The sequence below is a fragment of the Pocillopora damicornis genome, chromosome 9 (assembly GCF_964200805.1).
Source record: "Pocillopora damicornis chromosome 9, jaPocDami1.2, whole genome shotgun sequence".
NCBI lineage: Eukaryota > Metazoa > Cnidaria > Anthozoa > Scleractinia > Pocilloporidae > Pocillopora > Pocillopora damicornis.
In genome coordinates, this window is record NC_142678.1 from 5,045,453 (window position 1) to 5,064,414 (window position 18,962).

At 38.1% G+C, this 18,962-nt stretch overlaps 2 protein-coding genes and 1 long non-coding RNA gene across 3 annotated transcripts; 1 reads left to right on the forward strand and 2 right to left on the reverse strand.

Moving 5' to 3' along the window:
* Window positions 1-794: 794 nt before the first annotated feature.
* On the reverse strand, window positions 795-9,380 carry LOC149039766 (uncharacterized). The gene is made up of 3 exons (XM_089182706.1): window positions 8,730-9,380; window positions 3,795-4,229; window positions 795-3,705 (listed from the first exon to the last, which is right to left on the reverse strand). The coding sequence occupies exons 2-3, from the start codon at window positions 4,216-4,218 to the stop codon at window positions 2,222-2,224; spliced, it is 1,908 nt and encodes a 635-aa protein (XP_089038832.1). The 5' UTR covers window positions 4,219-4,229; window positions 8,730-9,380; the 3' UTR covers window positions 795-2,221.
* Window positions 7,005-7,643, reverse strand: LOC113668283 (BTB/POZ domain-containing protein 6). The gene has a single exon (XM_027184167.2). It carries the CDS (start codon window positions 7,641-7,643, stop codon window positions 7,005-7,007), a length of 639 nt encoding a protein of 212 aa, XP_027039968.2.
* Window positions 9,381-9,499: 119 nt separating the features above from the next.
* LOC149039767 (uncharacterized) lies at window positions 9,500-12,094 on the forward strand. Its single transcript, XR_016179823.1, has 2 exons — window positions 9,500-9,961; window positions 10,357-12,094. It is a non-coding gene; the product is annotated as an uncharacterized LOC149039767 (long non-coding RNA).
* The last annotated feature ends 6,868 nt before the right edge of the window (window positions 12,095-18,962 follow it).

Here is an 18,962-nt window from a genome sequence, read left to right on the forward strand (position 1 = left end):
AAAAATATGGGTGGACGCTGCAGTGGCCTGAGCAAAAATCTCAGTCACTGGCAACCGAATACCAGCCCTACAGAGTTTTGGCTGAAAGTAAAATAATGGGTGAATGACTTCATTTCTCTCACAGGATTAAGGGAAGGTTATGAGTGAAAGAGTTACCCAATACATTCATATAATGGTTTCCAACAAATCCCACGGTTTTTCCAAATGTACCAAGCATTAAGAATATTTACAGGGCAAGGAGTTGAAAGGAACATTAATGTTGCAAGGTCCACTAATTTCATGAAATCCAACAAGAGGGACTCTGTTGGAGATGTTCCTCGTCAAGAATAATGCCAATGGTACTTAAGAAAAAGGGAACGGGAGCCCAGATCCTATCAGGAACACAAAACAGAGTACTGGGAGGAGGACATAGTCCAAAAAAAAAAAAATGCACCCCCTAAAATTACTACTCCACCTCTTTCTAATCTGCAAAGTGGTTAAAGTGCTGTTGCATCTCAAACTCACTCTGCTGTGCCTTTGAGCTCAATTGACTTTCCAAAAATGACAGTGCCTCAGCTTAAGGAATAATTAAAGGAAAGAGGAATCAAACGCATCCCTAAGAAAACAAAACATTAGCTTGTAAGATTATTGAAGAGCATTACAAACAAAGAAAACCAGTCAGCCTCTATTTAAAAAGAAATAAAAGTGTCATTAGATGCAGATTGTAAAAGTAGCATAGCATATAGCATTTAGCCTGCTGCAGGTGTAATAGCTGTACCTGTCCCACTTTATAAGATAGTCAATCTGAGAATCAACTTTATTCATTTTACTTCAAAACTCAAACGTCTTTTAATATTAGATCACAATTTCTCTTCTAATATAAGCTTATTAAGCTCCTTGAGCTCCCGAAATATAACAGAAGTTTTATGTACTTTGTGATCCAGTGATTGCCTTGAAATAACTCATTCAACTCTAACCCTTAAACTCCCAAGATCTCATTAGTAATTCTCCTTACTTTCTGCCATACAGTTCTTGAGATGTTAGTTTTGAGAATTTGGTATTGGATCAACTGATAATCTTCTAACTAATATTTTTCTTCATTCTCATCACTTGTGTGCTCTATGTTGCATTAATATTGTAAGGAGAAATTCTGTCTTGGTCACTTATGGGAGTTTAAGGGTTAAAACATACTCCCTGACTGTTGGCTTTTCTTCTCCTTTACATCGGCTTTAAAAAGTCACTTGTGACTTGTGACAAGTGCTAGAAATAACCAAGGCATTTTTCTCTGATGATCTACCATTTCAGAGCTAGCAGAAATACATGCCCATCGTGTTGACTACTGAGAATATCCATGCTGGTAGTTTTGATCACTGACAACATGTGCATCAGCAATAACAATTGCTGACTGTATGAAACTGTTCACCATGCCCACTGCTGGCAGGTGCCCAAAAACAAAAATTGTGATTTGAGTCAGCACATAAAGAAAGAAGTGCATCAACAACGAGTCCTTTAAAATAGCTTCATGCAACTGGTACATAAAGTCTACTCCTCATCATTTTTTTCTGACTGCTAGGTTATGAGAGTAGCCACAATGTTACACTGTGAGGGTTCAAATCCTAATGGGAACATTCAATTTCATGAGTTTTTTTGGCCTAATCTCATTCTTGTGACAAAATGAAAACTCCAATCTGTCTGACCTTGTATATAAATTGCTTGATTTGAGAAAAATAAAAGTGAGCCCTAAATATATGGAAGGAATTTCAGCAGACTTTGATGCAGACTCTGCATCAATTTTTAACAGTCTGCTGGGCTGAACTAATAAGTCACAAGCAAAACTCACAACAATTACATACTCAAATGCTTTCTTCGAATTTGAGCTTTAACATGAAGCTGATTCAAAAATAAATAGTGTTTTGTTTCTGCTGCTCTGTTTTTTACCATGGATCTCCTCTAACATGTAACAAGCTTACTCTCGTTATTGACATGTACTTCCACAATCTGTCATCATTTCAATAACTCCTATTTGTGAATGACCCAACAACCAAGTTTGGTTACAATCCACTGAAATTTGTGAAGAGGAAAATAGAAAACTTTACTTTTTCACCAAAATATAACTTCAGTCTAACCTAAAGAGAGTATATCACCAAAACTTTATATCTATAATGCACCTGCTTCCCTATTGTGCTTGTTCCATGTATTTGTAATCTTACATCAGATAGACTTACATGTATCAACAATAATATCAAGGCAACTTCATGTGTTCCTCATAGTGGTTAATGAGCTGGGAAGCACTGCTAAGTTCCTCCTGACAAATCCAGCAAGTAAATGTTTCGTTATAAATATCTGAGGAATATGGCTGCTGTCCAGAGTGCAATTTTTCATGCCTTTGAAGTGTTCCCTTCTGAATAAACCACTTGTCACAAGCTTTGAACTGGTATGGCTTCTCTCCAGCATGGGATCTTTTATGTACTCTCAGAATTATTTTACGACTAAACCACTTGTCACAGCTTTTACACTGGTAGGGCTTCTCTCTAGTGTGGGATCTTTGATGTACTTGTAGTTTTCTTTTCTGCATAAACCGCTTACCACACGTTTTACACTGGTATGGCTTCTCTCCAGTATGAGATCTCATATGTGCTTTTAGAGTTTCTTTTTGTGTAAACCACTTATCACAAGTTTTGCACTGGTATGGCTTCTCTCCAGTGTGAGATCTATTATGAACTTGTAGACTTCTTTTCTGAGTAAACCTCTTGTCACAGCTTTTGCACTGGTATGGCTTCTCTCCAGTGTGGGATCTTTCATGTACTTGTAGATTTCCTTCATGAGTAAACTGCTTATTACAAGTTTTACACTGGTATGACTTCTCTCCAGTGTGGGATCTTTTATGTCTATGTAGATTTCCTTTACGACTAAACCACTTGTCACAAGTTTTGCACTGGTATGGCTTCTCTCCAGTGTGGGATCTTTCATGTAATTGTAGATTTCCTTTCTGACTAAACCACTTGTCACAAGTTTTGCACTGGTATGGCTTCTCTCCAGTGTGGGATCTTTCATGTACTGTTAGAACCTGCTTTTGTGGAAACTGCTTGTCACAAGTTTTGCACTGGTATAGCCTCTCTCCAGTGTGGAATCTTTCATGTACTGTTAGATCACCCTTTCGTGCAAAGCACTTGTCACATGCATAGCACTGGTATGGCTTCTCTCCAGTGTGGGATCTTTTATGTCCATGTAAATTTCCTTTACGACTAAACCACTTGTCACAAGTTTTGCACTGGAATGGCTTCTCTCCGGTGTGGAATCTTTCATGTACTGTTAGATCACCCTTTTGTGCAAAGCACTTCTCACAAGTTTTGCACTGGTATGGCTTCTCTCCAGTGTGGGATCTTTCATGTACTTGTAGATTTCCTTTCTGACTAAACCACTGGTCACAAGTTTTGCACTGGTACGGCTTCTCTCCAGTGTGGGATCTTTCGTGTACTGTTAGATCACCCTTTCGTGCAAAGCACTGGTCACATGTTTTGCACTGGTATGGCTTCTCTCCAGTGTGGGATCTTTCGTGTACTGTTAGATCACCCTTTCGTGCATAGCACTTGTCACATGCTTTGCACTGGTATGGCTTCTCTCCAGTGTGGGATCTTTCATGTACTTGTAGATTTCCTTTCTGACTAAACCACTTGTCACAAGTTTTGCACTGGTACGGCTTCTCTCCAGTGTGGGATCTTTCATGTACTGTTAGAAACTGCTTTTGTGGAAACTGCTTGTCACAAGTTTTGCACTGGTAATAAAAAGCCTCTCTCCAGTGTGGAATCTTTCATGTACTGTTAGATCACCCTTTCCTGCAAAGCACTTGTCACATGTTTTGCACTGGTATGGCTTCTCTCCAGTGTGGGATCTTTCGTGTACTGTTAGATCACCCTTTCGTGCATAGCACTTGTCACATGTTTTGCACTGGTATGGCTTCTCTCCAGTGTGGGATCTTTCATGTACTTGTAGATTTCCTTTATGATTAAACCACTTGTCACATGTCTTACACTGGTATGGCTTCTCCCCAGTGTGGGATCTTTCATGTCTATGTAGATTTCTTTTATCACTAAACCACTTGTCACAACTTTTACACTGGTATGGCTTCTCTCCAGTGTGGGATCTCTCATGAACCTCTAGATCTCCTTGTCTATGAAAGCACTTGTCACAGGTTTTGCACTGGTATGGCTTTTTCCCAGAAGTGGATGTTTTGGCCATGCTAAAGTATTCTATAATGTAAGAAGCAAACATAAAAGAGATTTACTCAACCAGATTTGCATATTTGACAGGGTTTCCGAAGCAATGAATTAAGTTTGAATAAACAAAGAAATTGGACAGTGAGTTGAGCAAAATATGTTTCAAACAGTCATACTCTTCCAGGAAAGAAAGTTTTACTATAAGAATTGCCACTAACAAAGGGATTCACAGACAGTGCAATTTCTGGCCAAGGCCCTGAAAGAAAAACCTTGACATGAGTAAGGACATGCTAAGAGAAATGCATTTCCAAAATGTCCCTTTACATAGCTTCACACAACCAGTTCATACAATCTAAATGTTGTCCCTGTGATTTTAAACTTTAATCTATAGTTGCCATCGTGTGAACAATTTGTTCAATGAACTTGTCTTAATTTAAAAGTCACTCCACCTATCACCATCAAGTGGAGCAACCCAAAGTGCAAAAAATGGACAACAGAAATTTCTAGTGGACATTACAAAAGAGATTCCTTTAATATATAGATAGATAGATAGATAGATAGATAGACTTTAATGGAAAGAATCTGGTGAAAAGAAAAAGGTAAAAGAAAATGATAAAAATCACAAAAAAGGAGTTTAACACTATATGTGTTATTTATATAGCACAATTTGTATAAAGTATGGAAGAGAATTCAAGATTGTATAATGATACTAGAAGGTAGTGTTACAGAAGATTTGTCTCAGGTGCAGAAAGCCAACTGCGTCCCACATATTTACAAGTACCCTGTTCCACAAGAGAAAGATGATTCTTTGACACTTAACTGATTATTTGACACTTAACTGATAATTGAATGGTAAGAATAATATTAACAATATTAAATGTAATAATGATAACAATAGTAATAGATATGATAATTCATATCTGCTAGCTCAAAGAGCTCACAGTTCCTCTATCAGTCTATCCTCTAGGCCCAAATATTGATTAAACTATGCTCCTTTTGATTTTGCCTGCTGAATAAAATTCATTTACCCATTTCACCACAATTTCTTTTGATTCATACAACAAGACATTCCCCATTATAGGATTTTCCAGCATCTCACCCTTCCCCTGGTCACATGTTAAACCCAAGGTATCTTATTTCAGACAACACTCCCTTCACAAATTTAGCAGCTCTTTTAGGTGTAAGTTGCAGATTGAAATGGTAAAATACTCCCTCTTCAAATAAATAAAATTAGTCTTCAGGGCTTGTATGACTAATAGATCACCTATCCAGATATTTATGCCATGAAAAGTCTTGTTATCAATTAAGTGGCTGAGACACCAGTGTAAAATTATTTTGAGAAGTTTTATCATCATATGTAGTGTCACAGCACGGACTAAAAAAAAAAACCTCACTTTTCAATCTACTGGGCATAATTCCCTAATTCAAGCATTAAAATGCGTTCTTTTGACCGAAAGGAAATTCCTCTAAATGCCCTAATCACATCTTCAAAGATATTTCTGCAAGGAAAAGCTTTGATTTTTTACGCACCATACTGAGATGATTTTTAGATGTTTATCGTCTTCTTTAGTGCTCTGAAATAAACAATCAGTAGCACCAGGAAACTACTAACTCACTGACTCATTTCAACGACATGTGTGGCTTCGCCTCCTATATGAGGTAATAGCCATAAAAATAGAAAAATTACCTTCTTTCATCAACACTCCTACATCCAATCCTCTCAATGAGTATAAACGTTTCCTACCTGTATAATTTTACCTGTTTTTTATCTTTAAGTTTTTGGTCTTTCACTCGAAGTAAAACCATAACTTTTCAGGATTGAAAATAATTTTTTAGCTTTTTACGTGAATTTGTAGGCTTTTGTCAAGGCTCATTGTTTTCCTAACTGTCAATAATAAATGGGCAGTCAGCACATGTCTTCAATACTCAATATGATTTATTAACAGTACTAAAAGGAACATTTACCTTAAATTGCTTAAAATAATTTCAGCATCAGAATCTTTACTTTGATCAACATGTTTTGTGGCAGCAATTCCTTTTCTAAGAAAACGTTGCAAACGGCTCAATTTTTCGGTGTTTGTTCAAGCGTGAAATATACAACTTTGTCGAGACAAACTGTCGCGCTTCTCCATGGGAAATCCGTACTGTACAGTACCGACTTTAATTTGAACGTGTAAGAAGGCTTTGCAAACGACATTGAACAGGATTTGGCAGAAAATAAATCTTGATTAAAGGTAGTATGTAAGTGCGGAAACGTAAACACGATAATGTGACGGTGTTTACACAAACTTGCATGTTTCACGCTTCAACAACATTTAGCCGTGAAAGGAGTCAGCAAGAGCAAAGGAAGAATGGTACGTTGACAAATATCAGCCGAGGTTACATTTAACGATGTATTTCAGTTTTATTACATCGTTTGGAATTTACATTCTTTTCCATAACAATACCGTGGTTTATTTTATCATCGTTCGTTTCATTTGATGATCATAGTTTCTAATTTTCGTTTTTGTTTAATTCACAGAGAAAATCGACCTGTCCTGGGTAAACTCAAGTTCAGATGAAGAATAGACTGGATGCATGGCGTTCAACAAGTCCACCGACAACAAACAAAACGGCTCTTTTAGGGGCCACCAAATAAAACAAAAGTAATTAACCAATTGCATATATCACGATTTTCCATTCCCCCTTCAATCTGTCCTCTTCTTAAGCACATATAAAGAGTATTAATACGAATATTAAAACATAAACCAAAACAAATTAATGTGAGAAACATGCGCTGCTGAGTGGGTTTTGTCGAGCAGACATGATTTAATCAAAGATATCCAATATCTGCCCCCTGTGATAGAGAGTTCTTCTTTGAGATGAAGGGTCGTATTGCCTCTTGTGCCGCAAAAACCGAATTGGCCATCTGCTGTCAGCGAAGTTGTTCAAAACCTCCTGTGTTTCTTCCTTGGTTAACAGATTGGTGCTTTTAACAACATTAAATTCATTTTCTTCCATAACTGGAAACCTCAAGTTGTCTATGATGTCATCTCCAAGGATTTGACGGCGTTCCACTGTATCAAGTCCGAGCTTTTTACATTGGTTTGCCGCCCACTTATTGATGGCAGTGAACAATTCAATTTCCTTGACGTTGAGTGTGTTCCTTTTTACCAATTCAATCAAGTCTGATCGGTCCATTTCGAAGAACTCGCTTGCTTCCAAAACATCTTTGGCTTCTTTATCAATAAATTTCCAGCAAGAGCGCCAGAGAGACTTATTTTCAATTAACTTGGAGTGTTTCAAGACACAAAAGATGTTACTTGAATCCAGATGCTCACGCAAAAATAAAATGCAGCGGTTGGTCAGCGAGGGAATCATGTATTTCTCTGCCAAATAGAGTAACTGCAAAATATTGTCCCCATTGAAGCCAACTTCCTCGGTGTAAATGTATCGCAAGAACTCCATCATCCCTTGATAGTCGCAGTCAGGGAGATCTATATAATTATTTCTCTCCGCCAATATGCCACAAAACATCACGTAGAAAACCGGGCTTGCAATTCAAACAAGTTTCATTCGTGACCATTCACACAAATTTCATTTGGTTTCATCACTCTTTGTCAGTCTCTCAGTTGCGACATTCTGTGTCTTGACCAACCCTCCCTGAGTAGCAAGTGAGCTTGAACAAAAAGTAACTCCCTACTCCTCCCCAGGGTAAGATTTGACATACACGCGCTTTCGCTAAATATTCAAATTTCGCGCTCGTGCAGTAATCGGCTATGTTTGAATTTACCTCGTGAATTTTGCTATTGTAATGGCAGCGAGTTTGAATTTCCCTCGTGAATTAATAAGCCATTGTTTGGCTCTAAAGCTATTGTTTCAAGATATCCTTTTATGGATATTTGAGATACTAAACAAAGGGCATTGTCTTTGAATTTGACCAGCTTTTCTTGATACCACAAATACGTGGAAAGCTGAATACTGTAAACAAAAATACTCCCTGTAGCACGCTTCGAATTTCGAAACTTTATACTCGTATAGGTTTCCGAAAAGCTTTTCACGCATTTCTTGGCTGCATAATTGCCTAACATGAAAAGTTCATTATAGCATCACAGCGACTTTTACTTCAGTTGGACGATCAGTAAGCGTAATATTTTGCTATGAAATTCTGGTTCTTCGGTGAAAAATCGCTGATAAGTGCGCTAAAAGTTCCGGCTGCCGCCGGCAGCCGGCTGTTATTTTGAACCTTGCTTTCATCAAAGTACATTCATCTATTTTATTCCAAATTATCTGTTGCCCAAATAACTTATTAAGTGTAAAATTTCTTTAGTAAGGAAACTCTCTCATATGCTTTTGGCAATGGAAACATTTTAACAGTTGAGACATTCCAAAGTAAATTTCAAATGAAAACAAACTACTTCAGTTCTTTTAATTGATAGCAGTAACTCAATCGAATTTGAAAAGGAAACCCAGATGAATATAAAATATTTAGGTATATACCCAACTACTACTACCATCGTGGGAAATAAGCTAAATTTAACATTGTACTCATACCTTACAAGTTTTTATGTTTTCCAAAGTAATTCGCCCTTGTCTCCTCATTAAACCGACGTTATGGTTGTGTCCTCGTGTACCGGCACACAAAAGAAGGAAACATTAAGGAACTGCGTCATAACTCCATGTATGGTTATGAAAACAAAAGGAATTCCCTCGTGTACCGGTACACCAGGACAGCCCCGACGTTATCTTGTAACTGCCGCCTCACTTACTGGTTCCCCAAGGTTGTTCATTTGAACAGGGAAGAGAGGACACTGGGAACAAGATTGAGCATTAGGACAAGGAGCATGACAGACGGAAAACGCGTGCACTGTAAGTACCTCCCGTTGTCCCATACAAAGCCTTATAAAACTTTTCTAAGGCTTTGTATGGGCTTTTTTTCTGGAGTATCTGGTAGCGCTCCAGGTTGCTTCAATATGCTTACCGCAAGGCGTCATAATCTCGTCACTTTGTGACAGAAATGTCGTTTTACTGAAAGTGAACCAGAACACCAACAGACCTATACATGTCTCAATTTTCCGATGAGGGAATGTTAGGCATCAATGACACGTCATCGCTTGTCAAACTTTGTCAATAAACATGACTTCCACTTACGTAATTGGCACAGGATGTACTACTACCGATGAGGGAATAATAAATAAATCTGATCAGATGTCTGTGGCAGGTCGGGTGATATTGAAACGCGTGGAAAATGCATTTTACATTAAAATTTATACTTGGAGGATTTCAACTGCTTTTTTTTTTTTCTGGTACTCCTTGCATAAACCTTGTACCCTATTTCATCCACATTAATTCTTCGTAGTTGTACATTCACTGCGAATAAAGCTTTCCGGTTAATTTTTATCGTTTTATCGCGTTGAGATAGGCCGCTGTCCACTAGAATTTTCTACAACATTATATCGGTATGGAAACGCGGGCACAAACTCAGCCACAGGGAATCGAGTACCGAAGGCGATCGCCAGCAAAAAGCGCGCGCTTGGCGCGTGCTTGGCAAAGTAATCATGCCACGACGATCTGGGGAAAATACAATTGAAGAAAAACGCAGGATGCGAAATCAAAGGAGGAAACGTAAACGATTGTCAAGGACAGCTAGGGAAAGGGAGAACAGAGAAATGAGAACACAAAAGGAAAGAGATGCATATTCTCGCGCTAAGGGATTGGCGCGAATGTATTATGGCAAATGGAAAGCATTAGTCGAACAGAATAAAAAGACCCTGGACAAAACCAAGGTAGGTACTCGGTTAGCGTCAAAATAGAATAAAATACGTATCAGAAAATGAGCAGTTGGTTACAAAAAACGATATCACCGAACTGAAGCTGAACGTAATCAAACTAGCATTGTCTTGCATTGTACAAAACGTCCTGGGGTTGACTTCAACATAAACTCATAGGGGGAGGGGAGAGTGTAGCCCTCAAAATTCGTCTCCTTTTTATGATGAAATGAAAAAAAACTACAATCATTTACGTGAAATAAGGCAAGGAATCCCCATTTGAAATTGCCACGTTCTGAAATGATTTAGCGGGAATTCGTTTATTTCTATTTGCCAAGCTGACAGGCAAAACTTTCGTCCGAAAAGGACAGTCATTGAGCTTTGAGCATTTTCCCTTCTATCTTGCTATGTAGTGTTGATCTTGCCCCACCAAGGTTACCACAGATCAAAAAATGGCCAGGGATAGAAATTTCAAGGTCAGGGAAAAGTCAGGGAAATTAAAGTTTTTACACCACTGAGTTTCATACCATGCTGGAAGAAATATTTCAGATGATCTCAGCAATGTTTTAATGAAGAAGAGGAGACTGGACATTTTGTATCCATTTCATCAGGGAAATTTTATTTTTATCATGGATAGGTCAGTACCTTAATAGTCAGGGAATTTTGGAAAGTTCTGTTTGTGGCAACCATGCCTACCCTCTGTGTATCTCTATCAACAGTGTTAGAGTTAAGTCTAAATTGAATACATAAAATATAGCTCTGATCAAGGAAAATATATGAAAAGGTTTTGTCTAAGATAGGCTTCTCCTAATTGTTCTCACAGCAATAACATTCAGAACAATCAAAACAAAAAGACTTGAATAAGTAAATAACTAAATGAATAACTAAATGAATAAGTAACTAACTAACTTACTTAAATATATACACATTTTTAAAAAATAAAGTCAACCAGAGTTGAAATTCAGTTAAAAGATATTTGTTTCTTGGTGACAGTGGCAGCTATTGTGTTAAATTACAGATGCAAAAATTTAGCAAGTGTTTAACTCTAGCAATGTTTTTGTCAGAGGAAATACTTGCTAATAATGATCCACATGTGAAAACATGAAAATCATATTAGGCATGTAATTTAGCCTCAATACTTTTCTTCGCACCATTTGGCAGCCTTTTTTAGATCCCTAGTCCATAGAATTTCCATCACCTCCCATCGCTTGGGGGCAACTAATGGCTATGGATAATTCTGGATCAGCCAAAATGACACATTTTTGCTAGTTTGCTGATACCTGTCAACAGAGACAAATATCACCTTGAGATGATCAATTTTGGTTGGAAACAAAAAGAAAACTGCTTGTAGGCTGCTAGTGGAAACCCTCTGAATTAGTCTGCCCTCTTCCACAGTTAGCAGCAGGATTAGGGAAAGTCACACCACAGTAAATTAAAAACAAAAAAATTTATCACAAAAACAGTTCCAGCAGCACAGAAAGGCCACAATGTTGGATGGATGGCCAGGTATACAATAGGAAATAAATTGCAAAATGTGTGCCAGCATGTTTGTGTTAATCCCATATTATGAAGTATGAGTTGTTTTCAGTAACTCAGTGTCAAATTTTATGGTATAGTTTTATGTAATAATAACTAATTATCATCATTATTGGCTTTCCATTGTTAGACATTAGCTACAAAGTCTCAATGCCAATTTCTTGACCAATTGGAAGTAAAACCAAGTATAACTTGTTTGCATATCTAAAAGTAAATAAACAAAGTTAAAACTGGGTGGGTTGCCTTGAGAACCCATCTGTTCTGGTGTGTTGTTTTCTGAGTTCTTAGAAATAAGTGCACACTATCTTAACTCTGGTATAATTTTGAATATCAGAACCCTGAAGAATAGCCCTTACTAACAGACCTGGTGCATGACATAGTAGTTTGGGTGTGTTTCTATGTGACCAAATGATAGGCTTTGACCTGTTTTGAGACTTATCAGTGTCAATGGTACCGTCCATCTAGTGTGTAAACATAGTACTTTTAAATGAATTCAGTAGACTTATTCATTTGATCATTATCATCTGCCACACAACTGTGTTCCCTATTACATTAGTGTTCATTGTGAGATCTAGAATAACATAAATGTAGGCACAAATGGTATAATAAATTATTTGAGCCTAAGCCTTCTTGTAGTTGAAATATTGGGAAAGAAAGGAAGAAGAAAATAATCAAGAATAGAAGAATTAGGCATATGCAAGATAACATTCTGTTTCCATTGTTACTTTAGCAAATCAGTATTCCTGTTGTGAAGATGTCACATCTTTTATCAGCAGGACTGCCAAGATGACTCATCTTTTTGCCAGTTTCTGTTTGCTATTGTAACAATAACTCTTGCAGTCCACTGGCAAAGGCCAAAAATTAACTTAGGAATAAAACAAGGATGCTGTGGCTCAAAAAACTTTGTATTAGGACACTGCCTGGTGGAACCTAGGAGTCAGCATTTAGGCTTTGAGTTTAAGCAGAGACTTTTCCCTTTTTCTAAAATTTAAGATCTATTTGCAAGCGTTTTCACAAGCCAAAGCCAAAGCCTTCTCTTAAAATTAATGATTGAAAAACCAAGGTATCTTAGTTAACATTTTCTTTCAATTATTAAGTTCCATTGTAGCAACTTCACCTTCACCTTACTTCTTCGCGCCAAGTGGCACAGAAGGCCTCATCCCTGAAACATTTTTGTATATTCATCTCTCATCTCGTACCTATCCTGTGTATCCGTGTATGTAAGCTATGTTCGCGCTAAAAATCTAAAGGTGGGAGGATAACCATAACTCCACTGACTCACCTCTACAAGTTCACATTTCTCACAGTTCCTCGCATACTAAATAAGTCGTGTTGATTAGACATGCTCGAAATCTAAATGATGTTTTTGACAGAATAATTGAAGACAAGTACGCAAGCGTTAAGGGTGTCAGGCTCGATATTTCGATACGCCCACGAAATCAATTGACCGTGAAGATCTGGGAGAAAGCCGTTTACCAACAGGCTACTGGAAAGCGCTTTTAGTTATTCACCATACGGGATAGCTGCATACCCACAAATATGTCGTAGAAAGAACATGCCATCCTACCACTAACAAACAACTCGTGGTTGAAAGCCGGTTAAGACAACAGGACAACAGGCAAAAGAATGGAGTCTTTTATTAAGATTAAAAAATCATATTACGACATTCATAACATTAACCAGGACTCCATTCACGAGCGATGACACATTGATCTCTACAGTTTAAAAGGTTATGGAGTCGCATAACAACACTAACCAGGACCCCAATGACTAGCGATGATAAGTTGATCTCCTACAGTTTGACATGCTTTCACACATTCCCAACAGACTCGGGGAAATAACGCTGCGGGAGATGACACTTGCAGTAAAAGCCATATCCGTCCTCTCATGTTTCTCACGCATCATACCTACCTACGCTGCCTGTATATCATTTTATTTTAAGAACAGTCTTAGTTTTCAAAATTCCCCCGATATACTCTGTTCTCACCACGTCCGCGAGAGTATCACAATCAGAAGTTTGACTGTCTTCACTCGATGAACGTTTCTCGTAATCACGTGTGACAGAGCGTCGTTACACAATAATTTCATTTGCTACGATTAGCCAGCACACCGCAACCTCTAGTTAAGTTCTCAAATGAAGAAAAATACGGGCAAAGGAAGTCTCCAAGGGTTTATATGGGATGTGAGAGTTCCTGTTGATATATTCCTGGTGGGTGGACATTAATACTCTAGTATGGTTGTAGATGTTATTGAATAGACTATAATGATCGGTATCACATGTAAAAATTTGAATCCAATGAAAAGGTAAAGCAAGTGAAAGTTTTCCTTCCTTCTGCTGATCCGAGTTCTTTACGGCCCTGGAGTCATCCCGATTGATTCTCAGTCAGAGGTTGAGCAGTAGGCCTAGATTGGTATTTATGGGAAATTTAAGGGTGCGTTCCTTTGGGAGGTTCCAGATTAGGATTTGTGATCCAAGATCACACAGATCACGTTGCATCAAAGTCATCACCAGATCAGTAACCATGACAGCAGGCGCGTAAGCGGAATTGGAATTGGTGTTGTGGATAGAACAGCTGTTCTTTCGTTAATAAAAGAACTTTCCGATGATTCAATACTACAAGAAGTGAGAAGTTGTCAAGATTACTTTTACTACAATTACTATTTTTTTTATAGGGGAGAGGCAGAGTCATATCCACATTGAGAATTACTTCGAACGTATTAAACTAATCTACATTGTTTCAGATTTTTAAAGTCATTTTCGGATGTCAAGAACTACAGTCAGCTGTAAAGAACGCCTGTTAGCTACTTGCCTAGGTCTGCCTCATGGGCAAAGGAGTGGTGGGAGATCTGCTACTGACTTACAGAAGCAAGTATTGATTAAGATACGGATACTTGGGAACCCTGAATGCCTGCGATCAGTGGCCGCTCGATTTAACATTACAAAATTGATTTTATTTCGTATTTATCGCAGAATTTGTGGAGCGATTGCCAACAATCTTTCCGGTCAATATATGAAGAACCTACTTGTTTGAGATTGAGCGCCGCTGGGCAAAATGATTAATTTCGGATCCTTCGCTCAAAGGAACGCGTTGGATCAATGATCCAATGATCCGTCTATAGATCACGTAGATCAGTGATCCGATGAATCCTTGTCCAGAGTGGATTTGATAGATCACTGATCTGAAAATGGATTCGCTCGAAAGGAACGCCACAGATCAGAAATCGAGATCCGGCTTCTCCCAAAGGAACGCACCCTAAGTACTTTGGTCAGTGGGTACTCTAAAAACTGAAAACATCTTATTGTAAAACAAGAATCTATGTTATGAATATCAAAGTTACTTCTACATTGATACTTACTCATAATTTCCGAAAAAAGTTTTTTATCACATAAATTGCGGTGTTATACAGGGATTTCCGGCCCTGAGAAAAGCCGTAACAACACACGTGAAAAAACTTCGTATTTTTTCACGTGTGTTGATATAGCCAATCAGCTACTGACACGTCACTCGCCTTTGGCGCCACTCGGACAATTTGATGAATGATCGACAAAGCCTTCCCGGTTCTCAATATTAGGTGGTTTGTCGGAACGTTCTCGGATTGTGGCGGCTAAAATACTGAAAAATTCCGTATCGCGACAGACGGTGAGGTTCAAACTTTTCTAGAAGGGGGAGAAAACCAATATACTAAAAGGAAAAACCGAAAGTTACGTATTCAGTGGCTTTGATGTTAGCATTTCTCGGCTGAGAATGAAAATCGACAACTGGAAGTTTTTCCATCAGCCGATTTTGGCTGTTTACCTGAAAGAAGTCTTCTGTCGACTTTACGACCATTGTTGTTTTTGCAATCATGGTTCAATCAACACAACTTGACATCTCACTCGTGAGCTATCGAGTGAAACACTCGAAGAGAAATTCCATATCTACGCGCGCCCATGTATTATTCTCTATTTATTCAACCGAAGGAAGGACATATCTAACAAGATGTTACCTTTGAAACTCAGTACCAATAGATTAGGTTTTAATAGGCAGAGAAAATTGGCAGAATTCGGTGAAAAATTTACTTCAAACAGTAATAGTCCTACATGAATGGATGTTTTATCATAATAATTGCCATTAGCAAAGGTATTTCCAGACAGTTCATGGCGAACAATTTATTACATCATGGCCGCCGCGCATGCGAATCGCATCACTTTGTGGACTTAGCATATCAAACTCTTTCCCCAGTGCGACGAACATTTGTTTTTCCTCGGTTCCAGGTGTACGCAACCACTAACCCCACGTAATGCGCATGCTCTCCGTTACGAATTTTCAAAATGGCGGACAGGTCAAAGAGGGAAATTAAAAAACACAAAGCGATTTTGCAATGAATTCTCAACATACACCCTCGTTAGAAAGGCGAATCCACGGAAGAAAGATACAAAACTGTATGATATTGAGATCGATATGATATTAAATCGATACTGAGGGCCCGTTTAATTGCCTTCCGCCACGATTATTAGCTTTCTTGACAGCTTTCTGAAGGCAGAATACTTTCTTTTTGAAGACTTCTGATATGCGGCTATTGATTATTACACCTCGTATACCTGATTGCTCAAACACTTTGTTTACGATTGTTGAAAGGACCGACTCATGGTTCTCCGTCTTCGTCTTGACATTGCTTTGAAATAGTATAGACTAGTAAGCTGAAACGAAAAATTAATCAGGGAAGTTTACGAAAAATCCAGCAAACAAGCTTTAAAAAGGCATTTATTTAGACTTTATACTTCAACGAACTTCACAAATCTTACTTGTTTATCTTGTATGTAAACGATGGCAGATTAATTCCCGAGGCACTTTCTGAGTTTCCCGATCCCTCTCCTTCTGCTTTCACGCTTACAAAACAAGAAAAATCAAAAGGAGGAAGATACAGCTGTTTTGAAACGCCATTTGACGAAGGTAAATCTGCTTTTTGTTCGACACTTTACATATCAAAACAAAGGAAATTTGTTCCTCTTTTTGATTCTGGCGGTACATTTTTAATTTGCGCCTGCGTAAAAGAGATATCGCCCGAGACCCTTCGCTCGGTCGTGTTTTTATCAAAAACGCCTTGTTAATTTCACGCAACCGCTCGGAGAAAAGGTAAAAATGACGAGGGAAAAACTTTACCTTCAAGTTAGAAAATTAGCGAAATAGAAAGCCACAATATTATAGTTTAATATTTCAGAGGTACATGGAGTGCTTTTTACGTAGAGAATCCGCACGATGGTAAAACATTCGAAAATTACACTCGATTTGAGTGGGGTGTTGAAGTGGGCGTGGTCACTACATTCATGTTAAGACTATTCGTACCCCATGAGTTTGATATGTTGTATTTCGGTGCGTTTGAAATTACAGAGAAAACAGTGAAAACTGAACTTAGCGTAGTCAAAACCTTCCTTTCATAGCTTATGAATAAAACTTTTGTCAGGTCGCCAAATCCAATTTAAATGAAGAATATTTCCTTTTGCCTTTGAGCAATATTTTTTACAAAGAGTTGATGAATCGACGGTTCCCAACGCTTTTGAAATTTCCTCCTGTTCCTGAAAAATCCCCCATACTTCTTCTCTAATTCCCCTTAAATTTGTCTAAACGTGCTACCTTAAAACGTTCCACGTAAGTGCTCTGTGCTCATGTTTGATGTCCTTAAATCTGAATCTCTTGTTTGAAAGCCATCATCGATTTCTTTACTGAAAACGGCCCATTAAAACTAGAATTAACGGTTCCCAGCGTCCCTGGAAAAAGGGTTAATATTTTCTTCTCAAACAAGACGAGTTCATCCAGGTGTCACTTTCATGCGCTCTGCGCTCGCTCAAACACCCTTCCTGCAATCATGCTGACACCAGCCTTACTTTGTCCACCATTTTCAAAATTTCTCTTCTAGCTAGGTAGCCTCTCCTCCTGTTTTCCGAGTTGGAATACAATACATTTTCCCGGGTTTTTTAAAAAAATGTCGGATGACAGAGAGAACTGTCAGCATGAATATGCAAAAGTAGTTGAGTTCAGTAAACCGGAGCTTATACCCCGTTCACACCAAAGCTTAAACATGTTTAAAATTTGTTTGATAAACAGATTCAATAATGATATGCAGCTAAATTTTTGGAGACGAAACCAATTTTCGCCCTGGAAATACCCTCTCCATTGTAAAAAGAATAGCATAGAATTATCACTGAGGACCCTCTGAGAAAACCTCACAAGTTTTCCCTGGCCTACAGCTTGTGTTAGATTACGATGCCCTGTTGAAAGGAACAATTAGGGACCATGCATTGCGGTAATTATAAATTCATTCTCTGCATGCTAGGTTTAAATGGAGCAACAGCTAACTATGCATGTGCATGGTGTAAAATCCAAAAGGATGATAGATGGAAAATAGATCAGCATTTTAGTTATTTCAATTCATAAGCCACTTTCAAGGTCTTTAAAAGAATTGAAAGAAATGTCCAAAAAATCAAAGAATGATTATGGCTGCTGTAAGGAACCCCTTCTGGACATTGAATTGGATCATATAATTGTTGATGAACTTCACCTGCTTTTAAGAATAACTGATAAGTGTTACCTGCCAGTTTAACAACAGAAGTTAATGATTGGGATATTTAGGAGAGTATTGAAAACCTGATCAACAAACAGGCACACCTAAATAAGTTCATTCACAGCAGAAGGTCTTGTGGAGTGTCTTTTGATGTCTGGGAAAGAAAAATGCAGATGGCAAAGAAAGTTCTGTTCACAAATGTATAAGTCTCATAAGAAATGATAAGAAAATAATGCTGTATCACCTTCCAGAGAAAATGAATGATTTCTTGAGGCCTGAAACTGCTGAACAGATCATAAAAATATGGGTGTACTTCGCAGCCCTGTAAAAAATCTCAGAAACTGGCAACCGAATACCAGCCCCACAGAGTTTTGGTTGAAAGCAAAACAATAGGTGAGTGATTTCATTTCTCTCAAAGGATTAAGGGAAGGTTACAAGTGAAAGAGAGTTACCCAATACCTTCATATTATGGTTTCCCATATATCCCATGGCTTTTCCAAATGTACCAAGTAGTAAAAACATTTACAGAGCAAGGAGTTGAAAGGAACATTGATGTTGCAGGGTCCACCGTTTTCTGGAAATTCAACAAGTGGGACTATATTGGAGATGTTCTTCATCAAGAGTCATGTTAATGGCACTTAAGAAAAAGGGAATGGGAGCCCAGATCCTATCAGAAACAAACTAGAGTACTGGGAAGAGGACATATTCCGAAAAAGAAAAAACTGTACCGCCTGAAATTACTACACCTTTATCTAATCTGCAAAGTGGTTAAAGTACTGTTGCATCTCAAATTCACTCTGCTGTGCCTTTGAGCTCAACTGACTTTACAAAAATGACAGTTCCTCAGCTTAAAGAAGAATTAAAGGAAAGAGGAAGCAAAGGCATCCTTAGAAAACAAACATTAGCTTGTAAGATTATTGAAGAGCATTACTGACAAAGA

What these genes read in the sequence shown, in the direction of transcription:
- LOC149039766 (XM_089182706.1), bottom strand. Translation starts at nt 4,218, where the DNA reads ATGGCCAAAACATCCACTTCTGGGAAAAAGCCATACCAGTGCAAAACC. An exon ending in AAAGGGTGATCTAACAGTAC is followed by an intron (nt 3,706 to 3,794) that starts ATGAAAGATTCC and finishes TTCTAACAGTAC; the next exon opens with ATGAAAGATCCCACACTGGA.
- LOC113668283 (XM_027184167.2), bottom strand. Translation starts at nt 7,643, where the DNA reads ATGGAGTTCTTGCGATACATTTACACCGAGGAAGTTGGCTTCAATGGG.